Source organism: Saccoglossus kowalevskii, chromosome 21 (genome assembly GCF_978046115.1).
Source record: "Saccoglossus kowalevskii chromosome 21, keSacKowa6.1, whole genome shotgun sequence".
NCBI classification, from domain to species: Eukaryota; Metazoa; Hemichordata; class Enteropneusta; family Harrimaniidae; genus Saccoglossus; species Saccoglossus kowalevskii.
This window is the reverse complement of record NC_140661.1, coordinates 7,661,435-7,685,862: the sequence shown is the minus strand read 5'-3', so window position 1 is coordinate 7,685,862 and position 24,428 is coordinate 7,661,435. Positions and strand designations below refer to the sequence as shown.

Below are 24,428 nucleotides of genomic sequence, written 5' to 3'. Positions count from 1 at the left end.
CAGACATCAAAATACCCATTGTTTGCCATTTTGGATCAGGTGTCAAAGTACCATACTCATATTTGGCCATTTTGGATCAGACATCAAAATACTCATTGTTTGCCATTTTGGATCAGGTGTCAAAGTACTGTACTCATATTTGGCCATTTTGGATCAGACATCAAAATACTCATTGTTTGCCATTTTGGATCAGGTGTCAAAGTACTGTACTCATATTTGGCCATTTTGGATCACACATCAACATATTATATGGTGAAATATGTAATCGTAATATAGTACTGAACATAGTACATTGTATAAAAAGTCAGCCATTTTGGACCAGTTGGAAAATGATGAAGTAAATAGGGAATGCGATATAATCATACAGCCATTTTGGATTAGATATGAAAATGAAGCAATGTAACATATTTGCTCTATTTGAAGTACATCTCCAATAGAAGCAGACATAAATACAAAATTGCATTTATTGTATATCATAAAACAATGACTTGATTTTACCATAGACACACCTCTACCGTTAAAATCCTATTATAAACCGCATACCTAATAGTAACCGCACCCCCGATTTCGGCTTCAGTGTTAATGAGTTCTCAACAAAAATGAAAACATGAAAAGTACCTATTACTAACCGCACCCCAAATTCAAAAAGATTGTGACTGACTTTGTTTCAACCAGCTGGTACATTGTTCCTAATCCTATTCATTCGTTTCGACAACGTGTCTAAAAATATTCACATCTCTTTATTGTTCAGTAGTGTTAGGATGTCAAACACGAAGTGAAACTGCTTTTGTTCTTGCGACAACTTTTGTCAATACTCCTTATGAATACGTCCGTGTGTCACAAGTTTTCGACAATGAGCTGTTATCACTGAAAAACTGTTAAATTCTTTTTCAATGCTCAGTTTATCTTTCGAAAACAACTAATTTCTTGATTTAAAAAAAGGTCATGTCGTTTTCCCATGGAAATCAAAGCCAAAAGATCTCACTACATTATCGGTAAATCCCTTCCGGGTTTTGTTCACCATGAAATGGGTGACCTGTCATTAACATATTTAAATGAACTAAGGTATTTTGAACACGTGGGCACCATCCAGCATTTTGATTGGTTAATTAGTGACTTGACCTACCCGGTCAAGTAATGTCTCGTGTGCGTTCAAACTACATGGCGGATGTCGTATCCTATCGATCGTGTACATGTGACCGAAATAATTCGCTTACGGTGAAACTAATTTGAATTTTACTTGCATTTGATAACAATTCAACGAATTTATTTTTCTTGAGTTATTATAATCACTACTGAGTAATAATCAACAATTTCAACACTTCGAAAACAAGTAAGTTATTCACTTGTGAGCCGAAGCATGGCTTCGATGGATTGCGTTACCGTACCCACGGTACTGTACTTTTTTAGTGCCGTACCATGATCATTTTCTACTAAGCAATACATAAATGTTTGTTTTTATTTGAAACTCCTGTCAGAATATACTTTCCGTTACAATGAAAATAAAAAAAAAAAATGCATATTACATTAAATATACTGAGTATTTTTTTCATGTGAACAGTTTTTTTTGTGACGTGACGCTTATCACTCTTCCCTGACATCTAAATTGGAGTTACGCTTATATTCAAAAGATGGTACGGTGTATTGTTTGTTTTGTGCAAGTGATGTGGGAAAAAAATGACCACGCCCATTTAGTGATTTCAATATGTACGTAATAGAAACCGCACACTGAACTTGAGCTGTTGATCCCAATTTTTTATTTGATACATTGTAATATAAACCGCGGTTTATAATAGGATTTTAACGGTATTACTAATTACATTACTAAGGCATTACTAATATAGAGTAAATAACGTATACAGTGTAAATGGTGATATACAACCATTTTGGATTCAGTTTTCAGGTAGAACCAAAGTATGACATAGTCTTACCTGTTGATTTGGGTCTTTATTTCTACAGTCTACGCAATTATATATAGTAGTTAATTTATCATCTTTCAACTGTTGATACACTGAAATATCAATGCTTTCATCGCAATCTACATGAACCCATCTAGACAAACAAGAATATTCAATATCAATAAAAAAAACATTACAGGATTACCGGTACTCTCTTCCAATACGATGCCAAATAATTTCAAATTTGAATAAACAGATGACTTATTCCTGACTAGATGGCGCTGGTTGTTTAGCAGGCATTATGTCTCGGATTCCAGTTGAGTCAAAGTATGCAACAAATAAGCCGCTCTATGATTGGTCTAAATGTTAGAATGAGGTAGCCAATCAGGCACAATCTTGTAAGTGCTTTGATATGTGAGTAAGGTTAATTGAATTAATGCATAGATACGCATAGATAGCAACCATAGATACTTACATACAAAGAAAATATATGAAAAAAATATAAATAATCGTTTTTTTTAAATTGAAATGTAAAAGCATGATGCAATACACATATTAGTTTTGCGAAAATGTTGTGACAGTAATTTTGAATTTTATAAGAATTGTAACTCACAAGGGATAACAGGTTGTGAAGTAATACAAAATGTCTATTTGTTTACATTGGCTTGTATGTTCAGTAACTTAGCAACCATGGAACGCACACTACAACACTCACTGGTCATTACTTACTTTTTACAACTTTCACACTGAATCATAGCATTATGTGCTGTATGCTGTCTATAAGCTTTCCCACATATAGGGCAACATAGACCTTTATTTCGTTGTTGATAACAGCTATCACAAACACTGTAATTAAGATGCCATCGCGAACTTGGTCCGCTACCAGGTGTTCTTGAACCACAGTCAGTACAAATTCGACAATTCTGTAATATGACATTATAGAAAAAGGTTAAAATAAATGAATTTATAGTTTTCATTTGGAAAAACTCATTGGCAAATACTGTATTATTAGTGCAATAGAAGTTCATGTAAACCAACTGTTGATTTATGTAATGTACACTTATTTTGACCACAGACATCTCTGCTATTTACGCACTAAAGCAACAGTGCTACTAAAAGAACAAATTTGATATTCTGATTTTTCTGAATTTTTTGATGTAGTTATATTTATTTTTTTATGTATTACATCTGGGCTTTAACATCAGAGTTCAACAAGTTTTAGAAGAAAACAAGCAGCCAGTCGGCTGAGATAGCTCCGCTGTTAGCAATGCACATTTCAATTAAAGAACAGAAGATATCATTAGAAAATGAACAATATGTATAGTATCAAAGCAATGGGACTTGCTGTTTTCAACAAGAATTCAAAAATATCACTTTTCACCAAAAATGACAAAAATAATCATTAAAATTAGATAATTGAAGATATCACCACAAAATTATCAAATCTTAAGGAGGTCCACATGTAGTACCTATACATGTAATATCAAAGCAATTTGACTGGCGGTTTTTAACAAGAAGTCAAAAATATCACTTTTTACCAAAAATGACAAAAAATATTCACCAAAATTAGAGAATTAAAGATATCATTACAAAATGAACAAATCTGAGAGAGATCCACATGTAGTACCTATATATGTAATATCAAAGCAATTGGACTTGCAGTTTTTAACAAGAAGTTGAAAATATCACTTTTTACAAAAAATGACAAAAATATTCACCAAAATTAGAGAATTGAAGATATCATCATGAAATGAACAAATCTAAGAAAGGTCTACCCAAGGTACATATACACCAAGTATCAAAGCATTCAGGCTTGTAGTTTTCAAGAAGAAGTCGAAAAAGTAAAACATTGACACAGACGATCACTCATATGATAAGCTCCGCTCGACAAAGTCGACAGCAGAGCTAAAAATAATAATTGTATGAACATAGAGAAAAATCTGTATTTTCCAAAGGGCACTAAGGAAACTGATTGGGCATTTGATGCCTCTGTGTTACGACTGCTATTTTAATTTTATATTAATTTTTTTTTTTAATTGGTAGTAGCAACTGAGACCAAGCACATCAATGTTTAAAATGTATGAACAAGTAATAATGCTGCAAACACAGAAAACTTCAAAAGTGAAAATTTCAGGAGTGTTAGCTATGAAGTTAGCTATATATGTTATATACTGTAGAATACTTTATTTTCGCTTGGAATTTATTTTCGCTGAAGGGATGATTCCGTGAAAATAAAATCCAGCGAATATACTTTTTTTCCCTATATTTCACATTAAACTCATCAAAAATCAGTGAAAATAAATTCCACACAAAACGCCCAAAAAGCCTTTTCAGCGAAAATTAATTCCAGCGAAAATAAAGTATTCCACAGTAGGTTACTACTTACTTTACATTTCCAGCCATTCTTTGGTATAGTTTGCATGACAGGACGTAAACAAAACGTATGGTAACCTTTGTCACATGTGTCACATACTAACATTTTATTATCATCTCCAGGTTGTCTACAAAAAAAGCAAATGGAAATAGAAGTACACGAAAAAACAAACAGAGCTACAGAGACATTGGTACATTACAACAGCAAGAATTATTTGACATCAGTGATAATTTTTATTGAACAGTAAGTTTAGTTTTAATACTTAAAGAATGACATTGTATACTAAGAAGTAGAGATAGTTTAGATTAATGAAACAGTGGGTTAAGTATACTGATTTAGAGATTCTCCAAGCATTGAAAAATGAATGGAAGATGTGTGGGGCAAATGTCTCCTTAACCACATGTTCCAAACAACCCATCATAGAGCATTCAGACCCAATTTTCACCGTGTACATCAGTGTGGATGATACATGGTTTGGAGGTTGTAAGTATACAGATTCATTCTTACAACTTGGTAATAGCTTCATGATTTAGGTATAAAGAAATCCTGTTTTATGATGAATAGCATCCTATGGTACACACACAGTGCAAACAGTAGCTGTGACTGAATACTAACTTACCTGCATGTTTGACATATCTTGCACTCCGGACACTGCCATCCTGCCCGGACTACTGGATTAACATCAACTGGAGGATCCAGACAACTACCATGATAGTGTTGACCACAACTTGTACAGAATAACTGCTCCATCATGTCACCGGGACTATCACATACAACACAATTCGCTTCTTCTTCAGCAGCTGCAGTAGAAAGTAACAGGGGTTTCAAGATTTCAGGAATGCAGCTTCCGCTTTTGTAATATTAGTGAGGGACCCTTACATGACTCTGTACTTTCTCATAGACTCACTACTAGCAATGCTAACAGGGGCTTCTGGGATGCAGCTTCTGGATTTGTAATATAGTCAGGAACCCTTATACAACATTATACACAGGATATATTAGTAATTCCTCTGTACTTTCTCATAGACTCACTACTAGCAATGCTAACAGGGGCTTCTGGGATGCAGCTTCTGGATTTGTAATATAGTCAGGAACCCTTATACAACATTATACACAGGATATTATTAGTAATTCCTCTGTACTTTCTCATAGACTCACTACTAGCAATGCTAACAGGGGCTTCTGGGATGCAGCTTCTGGATTTGTAATATAGTCAGGAACCCTTATACAACATTATACACAGGATATTATTAGTAATTCCTCTGTACTTTCTCATAGACTCACTACTAGCAATGCTAACAGGGGCTTCTGGGATGCAGCTTCTGGATTCGTAATATAGCCAGAAACCCTTATACAACATTATACACAGGATATTATTAGTAATTCCTCTGTACTTTCTCATAGACTCACTACTAGCAATGCTAACAGGGGCTTCTGGGATGCAGCTTCTGGATTTGTAATATAGTCAGGAACCCTTATACAACATTATACACAGGATATTATTAGTAATTCCTCTGTACTTTCTCATAGACTCACTACTAGCAATGCTAACAGGGGCTTCTGGGATGCAGCTTCTGGATTCGTAATATAGCCAGAAACCCTTATACAACATTATACACAGGATATTATTAGTAATTCTTCTGTACATTTTGAAGTCAAAAAGAACACCATCAGAGATGTTCAATCTCCCAGCATCTTTACCACAAGCACTAGTTGAACGTCTATATCTGCAATAGTGCTCCAGATATTATGAATTTGTGTGACCATATATGGTTATTAAATATGTTGATCAGATCGTGTGCCCAATGTTTTCAATAAAGCACTGGTTGAATGTCTGTATCTGCAAAAGTGTTCCATATACTGTGGAATACTTTATTTTCGCTGGAATTAATTTTCGCTGAAAAGGCTTTTTGGGCATTTCGTATGCAATTTATTTTCACTGATTTTTGATGAGTTTAATGTGAAATATAGGAAAAAAAGTATATTCGCTAGATTTTATTTTCACAGAATCATCTTTTCAGCGAAAATAAATTCCAAGCGAAAATAAAGTATTCTACAGTTTGATAGTTATGCATTTTTAATGAGGATATACATGACCATATATGGTTATTAAATATGTTAATCAGATTGTGTGCCCAATGTTTTAAATAAAGCACAGGCTGGATATCTATATCTAGTGTTCTTCATATAATGCAACTGGTGTAATAGATACTACTGAGTTTTATTGTTATTTTACATGTTCACGTAGATTTAATTCAGCGGATTTTACCTATCAGTGAAAATAGCGAAATTAAAACCCAGGGAATAATTAATGCATTTACAGTAGTAGACATACCATGAGCCTCTGCTTGATCTAAGTGATCTGGACAAAATAACAGCATGTCTTTAATTTCCTGCGAATAAAAACAAGAGTAGTAGAGAAAAATGTTTGAAACCCTGAATACAGGATGAATCAGGTCTTCTAAGTATCACTATCATCCAACATATTGGGTCAATTTCCTGAAGGATTTTGGATAACCCCACACCAAATCATAATTCTTCTGTGCAATGGATAATAATATCAAACATACTCGTCTGATATCAAAGAAAAAATTTGGGAAACCCGTGAGCCAACGCAAAAAAGGTACAGGAGAATTATTTTAATTAAAACAATACCATTTCCTAGATAGTGCTTGATAAGATTTAATCTGATTCAAGTGATGTTATAGTGGCCAAGTCTGGTTAAAAAATAAATTATATTTATATCATATCGTAAATGTTAATTTTAATTAAAACTATGGTTTTGTTTTTGTACTGTATTAGAAGGAAATCAGACTGCTGCCAATGACCATGTGAGCAATACAGTAATCTGCATTTTTAATGCAATGTTCAGAATGTTTCAAAAAAACAGTGCAATCTATCAGTCTTAATATATTCTTTTTAATATAAGATCATATTTGAGATAAGATCAAGGACGTGTTACTGTATCTCAGGTGCAGAATAATCTATCATCAAAGTAGATTATCTCTGCAAACCAGAGTATTATGAGTAAACCCCAACCACTGTAATCTACCTGTATCTACGTACTATAAAGCATAAAGCCATTATTGCCCCTTGCTGATATTAATGTGCACCATTAAGGCAGTGACAAGATTTAGTACTAAACGGTTATTTAAAATAAAAAAATTCATACACACTAATTAAGTAAATGCATTGTAAATCCACTTTTAATTTGACAGTGATAGTATAATTTGATTTTTGCTATTTTCAGGAAAGAAGTGATTGAAGTGTATATTACTAAAGACAAATTGTATACCCACATAGAAAGTGGGTATGAAGTTTTGGTTGCCGGTTTATACACATTTTTTGTTACTGAAAATATACCTCTTTTACAGTTTTAAACACAATATATTTATCTATATAAAACAAAATATTGTTATATATAATTTTTTTTGTCTGTTCAAGAAGAAACTCTCACAGGAATTCAGTGAACTTTATGTTCTGTTCCTGTGTTTAACTGGTTTAGAAAGGGCAGTAAGATTCCAAAACCAAAACAGAAAACATCTTTACAATAATTGTTTCAATCACTGTGTTTTTGTTCATGCATACATATGCTCACTTTTCAACAGTGAATATATATAGCTTCAATAAATAAAAACAAATACGAAACAAAAAAGAATAACATGCCACGAGAAGAGAACTCAGTTGAAGCTTGTCTGAATTAGAGGGCTGGTTTTGGGCATTTACATTAAAATATCAGCAAGGTGCAAAACAATTGCCTACAGTTTTATAAATCCGCACTTTGACCCAGCGTTTAACACCAAAGAAGAATAAAAAGAATCATTCTTACCATATCAGCGCTTACCTGGAATGCCCCACTACTGGCAGCACACGGGTAATGATAAATTTTAGCACATCTGTGAACACGACACACTACAGTGGCACCGTATTTCTTACAATAACTACAGCGTTGGGATATCCCTGAGAAGACTGCTTTATCTACATTAATAAGCTGAAGATTCTCATTCTGACACACCCCCTCAGACCAGGCAGCGCAGCAATGGTGTGCAACAGTGTGACCTACAAATAAATACACATACAGGGGTTTTTACAGAAAACAATTTTAAGAGGAAGCACACCTTGCCGAGGAAGCGGGGCATTTAAATTGTTACCTATTCTTGCAATAGTAGGTAACGAAAACATCATGGCTCCTCGGCCTGGAAAACGTAAAATCATGGTGCATTTATCGTGACTGAAATATTTTTGTACTTAAAGCATATTTGATGACCAGACACATTGTCAAGTGGTGATGCTGGGATATCTTCACAGAGAAAAGATCGTTTTGTGAAAGATTTCATGTTGTATGGCAGCATGTAAAAGCATGGCCCAGGTGTGATTTCAAGTGTAATTGGCATTTCGTTAAGAGGGCGAACCACTGACTGACATACATATTTTAAATAGACAAACTGAATAATACATTTATCAACAATCCCATTATTCTTTGTCTTATTATTGTTATAATTACAAAATTTAGCACATAGTAATATTTTGGTAATGAAGTTAATTTCATATCAGATAAAAATGTTTGTTTGAAAAATCTGCTTATAACTGACCTGATGGTTCAAATACAATATTTAGATCTGGTTCTTCCTGATGTCCAACTCGACTAAGTTCATCAACAATCACCGGTGGTTTGCCGTCTTCACCCATAACGACACTGTGAGGATTTGTACGACGTGGCGATTTACTTCTATCCCTACAAATAAATTATCAATAACGAATGATGTAATGAATCACTTTATTTCAACACAACTAAAAGACGAGAGAGATTTCTGAAATCCAGTACTCTGTTTTAATTTAGCCAGAAATATTTTTTTTGTGAATTTTGTTCTGGGGTACTTAGGACGCTGACTTTCGAGTAACAGTTTCCTTGCATGGATCCAAAAATTACGAAATATCAACAATTTCAAGCGGAAAAATCTATACTGGTGCGCTACATACGTGTGAATGTGTCAGGTCACATTGAGGATACAAGTCTGATTAAAATCTGATGTCAGTTGAGGTTCTGGTCACTGGAGACCTCACCTTTTAACTATTGTAACCAAATTACAATGCAAATCACATTCAGATCTCGCAGGTTGAGTAATTAATCACAACTTGTGTTACAGATCTCTTTCTAGTTAAGCTTGCTGGAATTGGTTGACAAATCCAAACATTGGTCAGATACAAGGCGATGTTAACAGTGACCAAAGCATTCACCTATGTCAGATTTTAATTTGTTTAGTTTTTTCACCTGAGATGTAATTGTGGATTAGTATTACACAAATTTTACATGGTTAAACTACACATGGCTTGATATGTGGGGCAGATCACAGCATAAGATGGAGAGATCAACTACAGTGGGTAGGGAAGATCACAGACTATGGTCGGAAGATCACAGCATAGGGTGGGGAAGGTAATATCATAGGGTGGGGAAGGTAATATCATACTATAGGGTGAAGAAGGTAATATCATAGGGTGGGGAAGGTAATATCATACTATAGGGTGAAGAAGGTAATATCATAGGGTGGGGAAGGTAACATCATAGGGTGGGGAAGGTAATATCAGAGTGGGGAAGGTAATATCATAGGGTGGGGAAGGTAATATCTGGGTGGGGAAGGTAATATCATAGGGTGGGGAAGGTAATATCATAGGGTGGGGAAGGAAATCCATGCATACGGAGTAACAATATATACATGTTCGATAATAAAAAAGAAATACGAAAAAAAAAATATGCAAATTAACGCTTAGAAGCAATTCAAAAGGTGGTGTCAACTAGGTTGTGTGTTAAGTACAGCAACATAGAAAGAAAGTTATCAATGCTGTTTAATTTAAGTTGAATGACATCATCCTTATCTTTGTAACACTTCTTATATCCCCCACCCCAAACCATGACCAAATCATACCTAGTCGTTTTTGGTGGTCCCCTTTGTCTTCTTGTCGTCCAATGTCTTGGACTTCGTTCATTGTATTGCAATTCTTGACCGTCCTCTGTAGGTCGTCGTTGCCTAGGTAACATCTTCTTAAAAGGGTTAAATCCAGGGGTAGGATCAAATCTTAAAATATCACCTTGGCCAAGTAAACTTTTTTCACCACAGCAGCATAATGCACATATTCTTCCAATATCAGAGCTAGTGTGAGATGAACAATAACAAATCATGACTGATATTGATGACAGACAGTTGTACTAGTATATATGAACTTAAAATATAAAATATATTACTGGTATAAATGACATGTAAAAAACAGACCAACTATCATTTGCCCAATCAGATTGAAATAAGATTCTAGAGTTCGCTTATTTTTTATCTTTTGTATATTCTGTTTAATTTAAAGGGAAATTCAAGTCAAAAACATAATGCTCCCTAAAAAAAGTGCTCCACAAATGAAGGAGAATGGAATTAACAGTTTATTTATATCACTTTTCTTTCTCTAGATATTCAACTTTTCATCAATAGTATATAGTCCACCATCTTGATTCTCCAGCAAAGGATTGTGGGTAAAGTGTGATGACATATCCACTGTTATGAAAAATTTAGAAAATGCTTTCATCTTCAGTTTTGGTAATTGCAAAAAACCAACAATACAACATATTGTTGATACCAAATAATGAGTAAGTAACAAAAAAACAGCAAATATCATCCATAATGAATCATATGGTGATATACCTGCAAGAAATTGAGTACCGAGGTATTAGTTTTTTTTGTGTCTGTTGTATGCAAAATATGTTGAAAATGATTTTGGTATTAGTTTACTAGTTGAGTAAGATTTAAACAATTCTTGACTAAAAGTTGTTGAGAAAGCCTGTTTTAGCAAAATGCAATAAAAGCAACTTTTTTTTTATTTCTCATTTGTCAATGATTCAAATATAAAGTAAACAATCACTGTATATTACTCCCGTTCTATACGTCACTTAGATCCAATATTGAAAATTTTACAGTGAAACAACTAAGATGCTTCAACAAAATATAGTTTAAAAACAAACGCTCACTTTTGCCAATAAATATGCATATCTCTAAAAAAACCATCTACATGTCGCTATAAAATTCTGATTTGATCAACTGATGTATTTCATGGGCCGTGGCAAATTACAACATGGGTAGAATGTACATCAGGTAAGTTTTTTGCCACAGCAGAGAATCCATGTCCAATTATTGGCTATTGATTTTTCAACTGTATCAACAGAGTAAGTCAAATATACAGCAATGCTTCTACAAGCAAACACCGACAGAGCAGAGAATGATGGATGCAACTGCAACTCCAGGTCAATCCACGTGCATGTGCCAACATTGATTAATATCTCAACAAGCAGCCTGTCGGCTGAGATAGCTCCGCTGTTTGCAATGCACATGGCAATTAAAGAACAGAAGATATCATTAGAAAATGAACAAATCTGAGAGAGGTCCACATGTAGTACCTATATGTATAATATATCAAAGCAATTGGACTTGCGGTTTTCAACAAGAAGTCGAAAATATCACTTTTTACCAAAAATTACAAAAATATTCATCAAAATTAGAGAATTAAAGATATCATCATGAAATTAACAAATCTTAGAGAGGTCCACATGTAGTACCTATATATGTAATATCAAAGCAATTGGACTTGCGGTTTTCAACAAGAAGTCGAAAATATCACTTTTTACCAAAAATGACAAAAATATTCACTAAAATTAGAGAATTAAAGATATCATTACAAAATGAACAAATCTGAGAGAGGACCACATGTAGCACCTATATATGTAATATCAAAGCAATTTAACTTGCAGTTTTTAACAAGAAGTTGAAAATATCACTTTTTACCAAAAATGCCAAAAATATTCACCAAAATTAGAGAATTGAAGATATCATAATAAAATGAACAAATCTGAGAGAGGTCTACCCAAGGTACATATACACCAAGTATCAAAGCATTCAGGCTTGTAGTTTTCAAGAAGAAGTCGAGAAAGGAAAACATTGACACGGACAACGACGGACAATCACTCATATGATAAGCTCCGCTCGACAAAGTCGACAGCGGAGCTAATAAAAAGTTTACCTGTTGACATTATATACAGTCTATTGAAAATAGTAGTTTTGAGCTAAATATTTATTTTATACAGAATCATTAAAATATGATTTATTCTGACCATAGACACAGCTCAGTTATTTACCTAAGTGCATGCTTTAATAATAAAGCAAACTGTCTGCCAATTATTAGGACTCAACCATTTGAAATCATGGGGGTGACTGGAAAATTGTGACCAGTTGAACTGTTTTTTTTCCCGCGATGTCAATGTCTTATTTGTATATTTTCATTGACTGTGCCTACATGTTTTCTTGCATGTATTTTTGTTTTCTACCTCTAGCTTGCAATTTTTTTTAAACAAAACTTCCATACTTCAATGTTTCAAATGGTCTGCCCCTTACAATTTACTTATTATAGACTATATAATAAATGCATGGCATATTAATTTTAATAAACAGTAAAAAAAAAAAAAAATTGGCTTCAAATTACACTTACAGAGGTTGAGATGTTTCATCGGTTAAATATGGTTCAGAACATAATCCATAATGCGAGACATCACTAAATGTTCTATGATCGTCATGGTAACTATCATCATATCCATGGGATGGCATCATGTTGGAGTCTTCAAAATACTCTTCTTTTAAATCTGTGATTTGTTGAAGATCTAAACTTCCCGTCAGAGAATCACAAACGTCAGATACTACAGATTCTCGAGATGAGCAAGCTGCATCCGTTGCCATGACAACATTGTTGTCATCATCTCCCGGGTATCTCTCTCTCAGCATCGGATGAGGTCTGCAATTGGAAAATAGAGCAATAAAAAATTTAATTACTTGGAAGTTATTCTTGAATATAAAATGTGTGTTTTTTACTGTCATACGTCACCAACCTCACCAGGTTCAGAAAATCAATCCAAAAGAATCATGTGTTGACAAGCTACTTTTAACAGTGTGAATGCAGTAACAATTAGGACTACCATATTTCAGTGGACTGGCATGGCAACCTTCTATACTTACATCTTTTTTCTCGGCACTGGAAGCGTGCCATCTTTACGTGGCCTACCACGGCCTCTTCTAATGTTAACAATACCAGAACCTGGACTTGAGCCGTCACCCGTTTCAGCAACATACTAATAGTTAAATAAATAAATAAATAAAATAAAATAAACATGTTGTAGAGATTTGTACCAGAAAAATCACCAAAAGTAAAATATCTCTAGCCTACTAAATATGGTTTTCTCTCCGAAGAGATAATTTTGAGAGGCAAAATTATAAGTTAGTCTAAATGGAGCAGAGAAATGTTTTTTTTTTTTTACCGCAGTTGCCCAGGCAAATGCCCACCCCCAAATTTTAATACAATAAAGAAATTGAGGCCATGTCCGGACATATGCCCAGGGGATTTTTTCTACACTTGTAATAAAAAAAAATCTATTTTGCGTTCATTGTATTAACAGTTGACTTTTTTGCAGTCAGTTGTGATTAAGTAAATGTCAATTGTGTAAAACGAGGGGAGGGGTGAACACGATATTGCCGTGACAGCAAAATAGGTAATTTTGTGTTCTGCCTTTAGGGCACCGCTGTTTACGTAATTTACATTTGCGTTTCAAGATAAATACGGTATATAGTTTTGAAAAGTATATGAATTACAGAACTGGTAATTGGTGTTCAGTTTTTGCAGAGTTCAGTTTAAATTTGCCCTAAAGCATGTCTTTGGGATAGAAATAGAGAGAAAATGTTCATGTCTGATTTTATTGTATTTATCTCATTAAATAACTCTAAACTGTTGTCAGTAATGTTTGCAAAAAACTTTTATCAGGCTGTGGGCAAAATACAAAATGTACCATGCTTGACCCCAAACATAACACATGTTGACCCAAAATGACATGTGTTGACCCTAAATGACATGTGTTGACCCTAAATGACATGTGTTGACCCTAAATGACATGTGTTGACCCTAAATGACATGTGTTGACCCTAAATGACACAAGATCTATATAATTAATGTGCATGTCAATGACAAGGCATGAATTTCAGAGACCAAAAGTTTCAAGGCTAGATATGAGATGAAATTGGCATTAACGTGATCATATTTAATGCTACAAATGCAATAAACGTTTAAATAGCATAAAGAATAGTACAAAAGTTCTGTTGTTAAGGAACAAGAATATGTTAGTACTTACATCTGGGTCTGGTTTTGTTCTGGGGAATTTCTTTTTCCGACCTAGAAATTAAGAAAAATACATGACATCAATATATATAAAATGATATACACAATATAGAAAATATATGCCACGAATTCACAAAACAATGGTTGGTATGGTGATCACCTCAATTGTATTTATTCCTATGGTAATTGAACTGCATTGTTTATCACAAAGTTTTGGGTCACTGTGACCTGGAGAGAATCCTGCTCAGGTCTATTTCCGTATTGACATGAACCTTTCTCACATGACCAAGATCTGGTTCGGAAATAACAGAAATTCTTCATTTTCATGAATTTTTGGCACTAAAATGGTCACTGCCATTCAGGTATCTTGAATCTGATCATTAATACAAGTACATATGTCACCCAAGATATAATGATACAAGTAACATCAGTTCATGGATGTCCGAGATAAAGGTACGGATGTAAACATAGAAGTGAAATTATTTGTCCATTTTTAATAAATAAAGCTGTGCCTGGGCTTGTTTCAAAGACCTTTATGTTGAGTCAGTATAACCGACCGCTAATGGCTGTATGACATGTTATATTTTGTAATTCCAATAACAAGTTGTTAGTGCAGTATTGGTTGTACATGTAGATGACTTGTAACTGAAAATAAATACAGGTATGCAGTGTGAGGGGGGGGGGGGGGTAAGTTCTGTGGGCGAATCGCGTTATTGTTCTACACAGAAAAATGCAGGTCTGTATTGGATAAGGATTTAGCAGAATTTATGATAAAAATACTGTGATAATAATTTATATGGGTTGGCAGTCAGAACACAAAGTAGAATGTATTATGAATACATCGGGGGAAAAAATTGAGAATACCATTTATCACATGTAACATGCGGTCACTTCGATGGAATATTACCCCCATATTCATTAACTTGTCAAATACAGAAATATTTTTGCTGGTGGGCTGAACAATATATCCGTACATTATCACGACGTACATTAAAAACTGAACCATGGCAGGTTTCAATCTTGTTCGTACACTTGTTGACCACTACCCAACAATTCTATTTTGTGTACTTGGCATGTTCTAGCTGGTGTTCTACATTCCCAGACTGAGTAAAGCAAACACGGTAGTTTGTGGAAGTTAAAGAAGAAAGGCATAAACTACTGCATTATGTTTGGAACACTATATCCACTTTCATTCAGAGATGATACACAGGTATTTCCAAGCCGCAGTATCTGCCTTTTTACATAATATGCATATTCACAGTAATTTTAGGGGAATCAATGTTTTAAATTTACTATTACATTCTATGATAAATAACTGTGGATTTAAATTAGCGTAATTAGCTATAAGCAAAATAGAGACAATAAACCCAGTGAAGACTTGCAATATGGACAAAATTTAAAATGGTTGTGAGAATTGGGTTTCCATGAAGTCCGAGTACCCATCTGTTTTGGCTCTTTGTAATTTGTAACCTGTCACTCAGCAAGTAGTGTTTCTAAATAATGTGTTTTTACTCATTGTTGTGTTATTTTGAAACGCCTGCAAAGCAGTACAGTCAGTGGATCTTGTTACACATACTCCACCAAAGGTGACACTAACCTGCATAGGTATATGTGCAATGCATTCTGTGTAAATGTTTCATGATTTTACTTCGTGCAAGTATTCTATAAATTATCAAGATAAAGTTGCTCGTTTATTAGGTCATGATGCTGCTTTTTTATTTCTTACTCTACTGATTGAATCATTTTTTTTCATAACCAGTATCCGACTTTTCTCTGGCATTCATACATGACATGAACATTTAAACTTTTTAGCATGTGCCAGGATCGTGAACGTGAACGTAGTAGCTTTTGTCGTACTCTGTATATTTTATATTTATTTATTCATTATTTACTTTTATCAATAAAACAAAGTTGCTCATTTGCATATCTGACCAATATTTATTGTTATAATTCACAGAAACACGATTCTGGTGCTTTAAGGTACATTGTACATAAAGAACAGCAGGGTGTATCATACCCACCTGATAAAATGGCAGGCTTCGTTTCAAACCATGAAACAAATCTTTCGTGATTTGGGAACAAACAAGGATTTCTGTGCGCTATGTATTACAGACTTGCTAGCGGGGTACATATGCTGATTTAAAATATGTCTTTCTTTTTTCCGTATAACGATATGGATTTATACATATAGCTACATATGGTTACATGTACGTAGTGCATTGTGAACATCTATATTTCAGTGTGTGTTAGAATTCTAAGCATGTCTGCAGGTGGCCATGTGGATAGCATGACATGCATGGTAAGTCAGGAAGTCGGTCACTGTATGCAACACAAGTTTGAATCTTATTTGTGTGTTTATATGTGTTTTCTCCATTTCTTGCATCTACAATGGTTATAGCGATGTATCAAAATTGAAAACAGGATTTCGTGCCGAGATCAGTTGTTGTCGTTCAGACATTGACACGATGTAGAGAATACCGGTACGTTTTGCACACTGACAACACCAAGGTATCTTTCTATTTATGGGAGCTAGAACTTAATCAACTCATCGCAGCTATTGAGTAAAGATGACATAAACACTTCAGCTGATAAGGAACTTTCCAGTCAGAGGGAGTTGAGAATGTAGTAGAATGTTGTGAAACAGGATAACACATGTAGCACATAAGCGACCCTTGTCGAGTTTTGCTACTTTGTTACTTGTACTACTGGAGTATGGATTTACTTATAGCAAAATGGTCACCAAATTGTTCACAGTTTGGGGTTCAAGATGAATAATGATTGTCTCTAAAAACAGAAAAGCACATGTATTTGGGGTCACCATGTATTTCAGGCCAATATGTGGTTAAAATGTGTTATGTTTGGGGTCAATATGTGTTATGTTTGGGGTTAATATGTGTTATGTTTGGGGTCAATATGTGTTATGTTTGTGGTTAATATGTGTTATGTTTGGGGTCAATATGTGTTATGTTTGGGGTTAATATGTGTTATGTTTGGGGTCAATATGTGTTATGTTTGGGGTCAATAAATTATTTTAGACCTATGTATTTTTACACTGATTTGACCACTTCAGAATTAATATAAATACTAGTACATGTACATTTTAATTTTCTTTTTTTAAAGGAAAACCACTGTGTATTTAAATAAAATTTGTCAATACCATAATTTACTTTTTACTCACATTTTCATAATGCATCAATTTGAAGGTGGTAGGTTTTACACATTTAGACTTTTACCACCATTAACATGTATGCATGCATTACCATTGCTAAAACATCTATAATTTAGTCTGCAGAAATAATAATACTGACAAAACCAATGTGTTTTTTGTCAGACTATAACAGATAAGTGATTTCCTGTGCAATTCTCAAACCCATGCAACTGTAAGCATGCCCACTTTTAAATCTATTTTGCTTATTTTAGAAACCTAATTTTAGTGAACTGGTTTTGTGCATAAGTATTTGAGCCTTTCACAAAAAAAGCTGGTTGGTTTGACCTATTTTAGCATTTTTAGGTCGTTTTGTAACAAATTGTTTCAATAGAAAATATTGTAAAACCGCTTTAATATTATAATTTCAGAATTGAAAGAAAATCCCAAAATTGTGTAGCGTAATGCATAGCAGGGGTCAAAATTATTAGTTGTCTGCTTGTCCTTGACACAACAGGCAGTTTTGGTATTGGACAACCAAATTCGAAACCTGATTGCCATTTTGGGACAACCATGAAAATAAAGAAAATTATTTACGCAAGTCCAACTCTGACCATGAAGCTATCATTTTATAGCTCTATGCTTTGACTGGCTTAGTAGGCATTAACTGGAAAATTCATGTGGACAACCAGTTGCTAATTGCAACTGTGGGACACAACCAGGTATTTTTTTCTTTGTTTAGATAGTATAGTATTATAACTATAAAATTTATGAAATTTTTTCTTCACAGAAATTATCAAGTTGCTCATTTGCATATCTGACCAATATTTATTGTTATAATTCACAGAAACATGATTCTGGTGCTTTAAGGTACATAAAGAACAGCAGGGTGTATTATACCCATCTGATAAAATGCCAGGCTTCGTTTCAAACCATGAAACAAATCTTTCGTGATTTGGGAACAAACAAGGATTTCTGTGCGCTATGTATTACAGACTTGCTAGCAGGGTACATATGCTGATTTATATATGGTACAATAAAAATTATGATTTTATCAGGTCAAAAAACCTGAATAATACCATATATGGTATGATTTATGGGTTGTATTTTTATGAAAACATGTTATATTATGACGCTATTATTCTAAGAAATAATACTAACATATGCATGAAGACTTTAATTAATTATTTAATTAATTAATTATAACAACAATAACAAGCCATGCATGGCACAGTCCCTGTTAGTTAACCAAATTTAAGATATATAGTTTTGTTTATAGTAATATAGTGACCCCTCGCTACTGTAGAATACTTTATTTTCGCTTGGAATTTATTTTCGCTGAAGGGATGATTCTGTGAAAATAAAATCCAGCGAATATACTTTTTTTCCTATATTTTACATTAAACTCATCAAAAATCAGTGAAAATAAATTCCATACAAAACGTCAAAAAAGCCTTTTCAGCGAAAATTAATTCCAGAGAAAATAAAGTATTCTACAGTATTCATTAATCATGATCGTGATGTGTTTTAATAAATACACACTATAAATAAACCCATGGGTGTATATGTGCCTTTTACCGTACATGTTTTTAATGCATGACCTTTCATGGCCCCTCGGTAAGACGCGACCCTCGACAAGTCACGGTTTTTGCTAAGATCTTGTCACCTGTGAGTTAGCAAAGGGCCACTGTAGAGATGGAACATAAACATGTCAGAAGACGTATGGATCCAGAAAATGATACTTGATTATGATTAAATTTTAAAATGATTGACATCTTGTATCTGATCGTCCATATTGAGAAATATTGCTCTGGAACAGCATTAATTGTAACAAAATGGTCGACTACATCTATTTTTATCTATAACATGATGTAAAACGGATATATAAAATTTGAACATAATCAGTCAAAGCATATCAGAGATATGGCTCTAGAAGTGCATTCATTTACACAAAATGGCCGCCAGTCAGCAATTTTGAATCCGATCTGAAAAATAAAATGATGTGCATCAGGAATCCATAATCTCTAATGTAAGTACCGGGTACCAAGTTTGAACAAATCCATTATAAACGCCAAGATCCAGTTCTGGAATGCCAGAAATGCTTTATTTTTGATGATTTTTTAGCACAAAAATGGCTGCCATTTGACCATTTTGAATCAGATAGTCGCACCAAAATATCTATGTCATGATATATAATGAATATATAAAATGTGAACATAATCAGTCAAAGCATGGCGGAGATATGGCACTAGAAGTGCATTCATTAAAACAAAATGGCCACCAGTTGGCCATTTTAAATCAGATCGTGATCGTGAAACATAATATTATGTATGATGCATGTGTGAAGTTTGACTGTGATTGGTCCAGGCATGTCTAAGATACATGTTCGAACGCACAACAAACGCACAACAAACGCACAACAAACGCACAACAAACGCACAACAAACGCACAGATGCACAAAGGTCAACTAATTAGCAGTATCATATTTCACATGTAAAAAAAAAAAAAAGTGTTGACGTAAATATTATAGATGAGTTAATACTGTTACGACTATTCCAAGAAATAATACAAACATATGCATGAAGACTTTGATTATTTAATTAATTAATTAATTATAGCAACAATAATTAGCAGTATCATATTTCATATAAAAAGAACATGTGTTGATGTAAATATTATAGATGAGTTACTACTGTTACTACTATTTCAAGAAATAATACAAACATATGCATGAAGACTTTGATTATTTAATTAATTAATTATAGCAACAATAATTAGCAGTATCATATTTCATATAAAAAGAACATGTGTTGATGTAAATATTATAGATGAGTTACTACTGTGAGCATAACTGAATGACTCTTAGCATGGCTCAGACTAACCATTGAACAATTTAGATAATAGAAGTGGACGCCAATTTCAAGAGAGAATATCTTTCAAAGACTTTGCTACATTGTACATGTAGATCCATGAATTAACTAATTTATTATGGTCACGTAACTGTGAATGATTCACAAATTTCACAATTTGATTTAGAAACACTCTCACAAGATTTGTTCACACTACTGAACTTTCGTTAAGGGTAAAATAGTTTTAGCTGCAATATTCAGGGATTAAAAATTCAAAAAATTTCCATGGCGAAATTATACCAAGATTTACAATGCATAATAGTACATTGGACTTGTACTTAACAAATTTAAATGTTTTGGTATTACTGGGCTTGTCACTAAGTGTAAATTACCTTTAGTCAGGGTCAAATGTTAAATGCAAGAATCTGCGCCTGCCACAAAAATCTTGAATTTCTCTTTTTTATAGTCAAAATGCATATCTTTCACATAGGAACGTGGCGTATACTATCAGAATTTATGATGTAAAATTTGTTAGTCAAGTCAAGCTCTTTATTATTATCTTTGTTGTCCAATGTGTTTGATTGTATACAAACCCTTGATGCAATTGCAAGGCAATTTCAGCCATGATGTTTCTTGTATTAATTGACATGCAACAATGTCCTTTGACCTGATGGGTCAAGTTTGGTATTGACCAATCATAATACTATGTTTCTGTGAATTCATGAATAATGCAATACTGAAGTGAAGTGATGTTTTACTACAATCTCATTCTGTAAGAATTAATTTTGGTGAAAAAACAACACAATTTAAAAAAACAACAACAGGTGATTAGCATTTTTTGAAAGGTAAACTTCAGTTATTTGAAAGGTCATTGTTGAAATGTAGTTTAGTAAAGTCATACATATACATGTCTAGTACACATCTTCGAATTGGTTTTAAAAATTAATAGCAGAGTAAAAATCTTCTGGTGACAGAACTGATATTTTTCTTATAATAAATTAGTCATTCATCATATATAAACAATGTGAGTGTAAAAAGGAAAGAAATCAAGTATAACAAAATTTGGCTTGTGACCTCAGATGCTTCCTACAACCACATTCAATCTAATATTATCTTTATTTTTAGCTTTACAATGTCTCTCCCCAGCTGTGACTCAAGATCCTTACAAATCAGTCCTGTTAGAGGGCGCACTGACGTTAACATACAAATACTTGAGGTCAGCAGAATCTTGAAAATAATAAAATTATGATTCAGATAAAATCCTGACCTTTATCATAACTTGATTGAAACTAGTAAAAGAATCTTGACCTACTGAACATTTAAAAAAAATTTCAACCCCTGACTCTAAGCCATTTTATAAGTCAGTTACTTACTTATTTTAATAACAGCTTGAAAGAGAAGACATAACATTATGAAAGATCACCAAATTTTGTCAAATTCTTGTATCAAATTACTATTTAACATGTCATCAAAAATGCAGACTTAAAAAGATGTATATGAAATTTATTTTCTCAAAATAATTTATAATAATTTCATGAGCGGTGAAATTGACATTATTATAGCCAGATCTGAGAGCAATTCACCAATGCCAAATTGAATCGTTAGTTGAAGGCCAGCACGATTAATTCACATTGAACTCAATCCATAATAACACATGATTCCATTATTACATTTTTTTACCTGAAATTGCTGCAAACAGACCAATCACAACATAAACACGAGTTTAATTTCTTTCAAAGCAGAACTCAATTTTTTTTAAAACAGTTCAAGATGTTAACAATACTTTGCAATAAATATTTGTTCACAAAAATAAAATAAGCTTATACACCAAACACTGAAGTTAAAATAAATTCCACACACATGGGATTTCCTCATTCACCATGGCATGTGAAGTGAGGACATCAGCTACCTAACTCACACAGATTGCTTAGTATACTAGTAACAACATTCACTAGGAAACGCATTCCATTGTGTGAAATAAACAAAGACAGTTAAAACCCATTGTTTCTACAAATGTGTATCAAGCAGCCACAGAGCAATCAAACCATTTGGTATGAAAGCTACCACAGACTGACACCAGAAAACTCACAAATTTCAATTCATTCACAATAATGTATACAATCATTTGAAATATGTAAGGAATTCCTTATACATATTGTGATCAGCTAACAAAGGTCATTTGCTTTGATGCTTCTAGACAAGTGACCTACAATGACATTGTGTAAACTATTAAGGGAAACATCACATTGACTCGAATGTGGCACAATGTAAAGTGATATTAAATTATTTTTTACTCAAAATTTCAGAGAATTATTATATAACTGTTTGTTGAGCGTTAATTTTTTTGAAATAAATAATTAAAAATGCAGTTTTGCGATGCATTTGTTTGGTCATTGTTGCTCTCAGTATATGCATTGTCATTTAATATCAGTTTTGGTATCGCTCAGTAAATTCCAACAAAGAAACAAAATGAATTGCTGTGAATGATGGGTAATATTACTAAATATAAACACAACGGCAACGGTATTCCCTCAAACAATTTATTTCGTTACTTGCCATCCACAGACAGTGCTGTTTTAACATAGGCGACGGTCGACACTATTGATTTCCACCAATATACTACGCGATTGGCCAATATAAAATGGTATTAGCGGACGAGTCGATTGGTAGAGAGAACCGAAAAAATATGGCTGCTCGGAAAAAACAGCTTGGGTGTAAATTGGAGGCTTGCCACGCGTACCAATGGAATACAACACAAAACAAACAGACACAAACAATGACTGCACAAAATGATTTCGAATAAAAAGTGTAAAAGTTGCCACAATTCAGCCCAATCACCACACACCATGGTGTGTTGTGATAATTTGCTACCGGCAGTTTCAGATGGAAATATCGTTCCCACACCGGTGGTTACCTGAATACAACCCTCCCGGCCGGCAAGACATGTCGGTGCACATTTTTTTTTCATTTCAGATTTCGACCACAACACACACCGAACAGACTGCAACTAAACACATTGAGAACTCACCTGACATAGCGTCGATTTGCTTTGATCTAAACTGTGTGCAGTGAATGAATCGGCATAGTAATATTGAATGCTGAACGAACTCTCGATATCGAAACGATCCGATGAAACACTACATAGGACTTAGAGAACGACGGGCGTCCTCTGGTTGCTCTTGAAATTTTGTACGTAAACACCACGCCGAGTTACCAGTAAGGACAGTGTTGTCAATCTTCCCAAAAAATCCACAACTTTTCACTTTTCGCGTCGATTTATATGTCTCACTGTCTTTGGTAGTGAATGTATGCCAGTTATTGCTACATCGAATACGGCAGCGACAAGAAAGGATATCATCAAGACTCTTAATTAGCAGGTTTCCAGAGACCACATAGAGGTTTCTTCCCGAGATGTTGACTGTCGTATTTCTTCTTGAAAAAATCCACAAATTTTATAGCCGTACACAGACAAAACGTCGATCAAAGCAAATTAATTATCTGGCCGGCAATCACCCCTTTCCCGGGTAAAATTACGAATAAAAACCAACCATCGAGTCAATATCCAACAACGACACGGCCGCCATATTGAAAGCCTGAGTTCGCCTTGACCTCCCGCGAGTAAACACCCTACAAAATATAGTTCCCTTTCTACCTCCAATTGCCGCCCCAATTACTCTTGTTCAACAGAGATGTATACTTCATTGGGTAGTTTAGTTATTTTTTTTTAAATTTCGGCTCCACAATTACTAATAGAAGTAGAAATAAAGAAGAGTCGATTCACCCCCCATCATCAATGATAAGGGCGTTTTCCTACTGCGGATGAATATATCCTTTAAACCCCCGCGATCGTTAATTTACATATCCACAATAGTTCCAAGGCCATTATTTTGGGAGGTCACCATGCTTCCCCAACATAGTCAAAACTTACGTAAATTGTACTTTAATAATTAAACCACTTCACTAGAAGAGC

At 33.9% G+C, this 24,428-nt stretch overlaps 1 protein-coding gene across 7 annotated transcripts in view; it reads right to left on the bottom strand.

Moving 5' to 3' along the window:
• LOC100379031 (histone-lysine N-methyltransferase 2C-like) overlaps positions 1-24,057 on the bottom strand; it is a 65,425-nt gene extending 41,368 nt beyond the window's left edge. For all 7 annotated transcript variants that reach the window (XM_085495318.1, XM_085495323.1, XM_085495325.1 and 4 more), the window contains exons 1-12: positions 23,487-24,057; positions 14,477-14,517; positions 13,314-13,426; positions 12,793-13,092; positions 10,197-10,421; positions 8,865-9,007; positions 8,117-8,331; positions 6,608-6,665; positions 4,892-5,072; positions 4,285-4,399; positions 2,628-2,821; positions 1,932-2,052 (exon numbers count right to left, since the gene is read on the bottom strand). In XM_085495318.1, the coding sequence (XP_085351444.1) occupies positions 1,932-2,052; positions 2,628-2,821; positions 4,285-4,399; positions 4,892-5,072; positions 6,608-6,665; positions 8,117-8,331; positions 8,865-9,007; positions 10,197-10,421; positions 12,793-13,092; positions 13,314-13,426; positions 14,477-14,517; positions 23,487-23,493 (1,713 nt within the window). In that variant the 5' untranslated portion in view covers positions 23,494-24,057. The remainder of the gene's footprint in view (positions 1-1,931; positions 2,053-2,627; positions 2,822-4,284; positions 4,400-4,891; positions 5,073-6,607; positions 6,666-8,116; positions 8,332-8,864; positions 9,008-10,196; positions 10,422-12,792; positions 13,093-13,313; positions 13,427-14,476; positions 14,518-23,486) is intronic.
• Positions 24,058-24,428: the final 371 nt, after the last annotated feature.